This window comes from Crocuta crocuta, unplaced genomic scaffold (genome assembly GCF_008692635.1).
Source record: "Crocuta crocuta isolate KB4526 unplaced genomic scaffold, BGI_CrCroc_1.0 scaffold179, whole genome shotgun sequence".
Classification (NCBI taxonomy): domain Eukaryota; kingdom Metazoa; phylum Chordata; class Mammalia; order Carnivora; family Hyaenidae; genus Crocuta; species Crocuta crocuta.
This window is the reverse complement of record NW_027551568.1, coordinates 1,172,935-1,176,514: the sequence shown is the minus strand read 5'-3', so window position 1 is coordinate 1,176,514 and position 3,580 is coordinate 1,172,935. Positions and strand designations below refer to the sequence as shown.

Genomic DNA, 3,580 nt, shown 5'->3' with positions numbered 1-3,580 from the left:
GTGGCGGTCCATGCTGTCACTCTTCAGGGTGCAGCCCGAGCAGGCCGGAGAGGGCGAGGGGCCGTGGCTGCGAGCAACCTGGGCCCCAGAAGTGTCACAGACGAGCAACAGCCCCACAGCCCCGGAGAACCAGCCAGAGAACCGCGTGGTGTCGAAAAGGGAAAACCCAACACGAACGCCAAGGTGAGCGTCTGAANGCTGCAGGCGGTAGCGGTGGTAGCGGACCTGGAAGAAGAGGCGTTCGGCCAGCGACAGGGTCATGCCGGGCAGCACATAGTGGTCACTTGAGCCCATGTGTCTGAAGCCCAGCGACTCGTACAGCTTGTGTGCGGCCACCTTGACGGCCGTCGTGCCCAACACCACCGCCGAGTAGTTGTGCACCAGAGCGAACTCCAGCACCTTGCGGCCCAGCGCCTTGGCGATGCCCTTGCCACGGAAACGCGAGTCCACGGACATGCGCAGCAGCTCCACCGTGTTGTCTGCCTCGTGGGCCCGCGCCGCCACGATGCCCACCACGTTGCCATCCAGCACGGCCACCCAGAAGCAGGAGCCTGCAGGGACAGGGAAGTCAGAGCCGCTGCGTGACACGGCCAACCCTCCAGAACCCTCTGGGCGCAAAGCGCCGGGCCCAACCTGCAGCGGCCCCTGCCCTGGGCCTGAGGCCCTCCCCCAGAGACCAAGAGCCGGGCAGGCCTCCGCCAAACAGACCCCTCCTCTGCCCAGCCACCCCCAGAACGAATTCCTGGATGGCCGTGGATGGCCACACAGACGGGCCACGGGTGCGGCTGACCTGCCCTGGCTTTCCGCCCCTTGGGGCTCTGCACACCGGCTGCCCTGTGTCCACGCCAGACGGCTGGAGAGAGGTGGGTGCCGTGAGGGCACATCCCCCTACACTGGGGACCTCAGGGGGTCTGGGAGGACAGGCCAGGGCAGCAGGACCCCTCTGGGAGCCATGCCCCCGGGGGCCTCAGGAGGTCTCGGGCCTCAGGCTGTGCCAGCCCTGTGGCCTCCACTCTCCTGGGCTGGGAGCTGCGGAGCCTGGGAGCCCCATGGCCTGCTTGGAACAGGACACAGAAGCGGGTCCCGGCAGGCTCAGGAGAGGGTCCGAGTGGAGAAGCAGGAGGGATGGACACGGGCACCGCTGCGCGCCCCCCACTGACCCGGGCCTCTCCTGGGCAGCGAGCCCAGTGGCCAGGCCGGCCCCACCCACGGCCTGGACCAATCACAGCCCCACGCAGGGCAGAAGACGAGGCCGAAGGGGGGTGAGGGGAGAAGGAAGAGAAGAGAGAATCAACACGGGAGGAGAAGGCCCCCAGGACATGGACCACAGGGACCAGCCGGTCGCCTCTGCTGACCACAGGCCCAGACGCCACGGGAGGCAGGGCCTGGCCAGGAGGGGGTCCACTCTGAGCACCCCTACCTGCACGCGCCCTGCCCTGTCTTCCGCCAGCCACCCCCACCTGCTCCCCTTGAGTGGCCAACTCTCCCCCGTAAAGGTTCTGCGCCTGACCTTGCCCAGTGACCTCACTCTTCCGCCCGACCCCCAGGGGTCCCCCACTGTCTCATCTGCCAGCAAGGCCCCCATCAGCCCGTCAGCTCGGCCAAGGGGTCTCCGGTCTCCTTCCCTGGAGCCAGAGCTCAGGCATGGCCGCGGGCTCCCNNCAACCATCTGTGTTTCTGACCCTCCGCCTCCCCACACACCCAGGCCAGGCCGAGTCTCCCTGGCCCTGAGCAGCACGGCCCTACCCGCTCGCCTCCCGGCCCCCGTGGCCCCTTCCTGCAACCCCTGGACGTCTTAGGGGGCGGGCAGGGCACACCTCGTACTCACACCCAGGGAGACGGTGGCCCAGAAAAAGCGGGGCCGACAGCAGGGTCCCCGGTCCCCCCAGCCCCCAGCCCGAGCCCCGCTCTGCTCCTGCAGCCTGGGCACCAGCTGGGTGGGCTTCACCCTTCCGCTGACACAAGAACTCCGCAGAGGCTGAGAAGAGGCTGAGTTCAAGCTTAGGGAAGGGGCCAGGAGAACCGAACGGGCCACAGGGGTGGGAATGGGGGGGGCAGGACAGGGCACGCAGGCGGGCAGGGAGCTGGCGGTGCCAAGGTGGGGCACCCTTGCTGCTTGCCGCTCTTGTCCCCGCGCCCCGCAGCCCCTGCCTGGCACTCCCCAGGCTCCTCCTCTACCCTCACCAACCGTTCGGGCCCATTCGGTCCCCTCTCCTCAGCCTGGGAACCCTCCAGCATCTGGGGGACCCCCACCCCCCAGAGGCCAGGCTCCCTCCTCCAGCTCAGGACGTGGAGAGAAACACGCGGCCTCGCCCCCCAGGACGCAGCCTGCCTCAGCCCCCAGGCAGCTGCAGACCCTTCCAGACCAGACCCAGGCCCCCCTCCAGGGGCAAGACCCTCTGCCTCGCTGAGGCCCAGAGAGAAGTGGAGGCGAGACTGAAAACCCCAGCCCCTGCGGGCTCACAGCCCTCCCCCACCCCGCTGAGACCCTGCTCGTCACCGTGCGGTCCCCTCCACCGGCCCCTGGCGCACCCGGCCAGCCCCAGATGCAGCAGAGCACAGCGGAGGGGCCCTGGGGAGTGAGGAAGACCCCACTGGCTCTGAGCTGCCAGCACCAGGGAAAGGGCATGGCGACGGCGGCAGAGCCCGACGGTCAGCCCTGGCGGCTCAGGACACACGCGCCTGCCCTCACGGGAGGCAGGACAGAAGCCCGGGTCTGTGTGGACGCTCGGGGGCCTTGCTTCAGCACCAAGGACCTAGCTCTGCCTCCCTGGCGGCGGGCCCGCTGCACCCCAACCCCCTGGCCCAGCCCTCAGTCACTCAGCAGACTCGGGGCCCCAGCCCAGGCCCGGCCTGGCCCGAAGGAGGGGCTGTGGGAGCGGAGGGGCGGGAGCCCGCAGACTCACCGGGGGGCTTCATGTAGTACTGCTCGATGTCGGCCATGTCCGTGTGCAGAGCGCAGTCCAGGTAGNGGGGCAGCCCCCCCGCCGGGGCTGGCACCCCTCCCCCCACCACGGGCACGGCTCCCCCACCCACCGGTCCCCAAGTGGAAGGGGCTGTGCATCCATCCCTGCGCACTCGACAGAGGCTTGGACAGGCTGTCCCACCTTGTTAACTTGGGGAGTCGCAGGGGGCAGCTTCCAGCAGAGGGCCCAAGGGCCAGCACCTCGGTGTTCTGGGGGGGGGATGGGGGGGAAGCTCGAGATTGCTTCCAGACCCATCTAGGCTGCCAGGAGGCAGACGCGCCTGCAGTGAAAGTCACTTTTTCTGCATGACCTTGGGAGAGTAACCCACCCCCAGCCTCAAGCTCCTCATCTGTGAAATGGGGACAATCACCCTCCCGGGCTCCATGGGAAAGGCCGCAAAGTCCTGGCGGAGGCTGCCCCCTCAGCCCCCTCGCTCTGCGTCCTCGGTGCTCACCNACGGGGCGCCCGGGGTCCCGCAGGGTCCTAGCGTCCACTGCATTGGCTGCCGAGGGTCACCATGTGATCTCGGGGGTGGGAGCAGACACCGCCTCCACGCCCGCCCGATGGCACACTCGGGCGCTGCGCCGCGGCCGGGTGCGGGCGGCAGGCGGGAG

At 69.1% G+C, this 3,580-nt stretch overlaps 1 protein-coding gene across 1 annotated transcript in view; it reads right to left on the bottom strand.

Moving 5' to 3' along the window:
* The window catches only part of NAT8L (N-acetyltransferase 8 like), a 3,977-nt gene extending 1,007 nt beyond the window's left edge, over nucleotides 1-2,970 (bottom strand). The window contains exons 1-2 of the mRNA XM_077750587.1: nucleotides 2,907-2,970; nucleotides 21-551 (exon numbers count right to left, since the gene is read on the bottom strand). Coding sequence (XP_077606713.1) covers nucleotides 21-551; nucleotides 2,907-2,943 — 568 coding nt within the window. The 5' untranslated portion in view covers nucleotides 2,944-2,970. The remainder of the gene's footprint in view (nucleotides 1-20; nucleotides 552-2,906) is intronic.
* Between the last annotated feature and the right edge of the window lie 610 nt (nucleotides 2,971-3,580).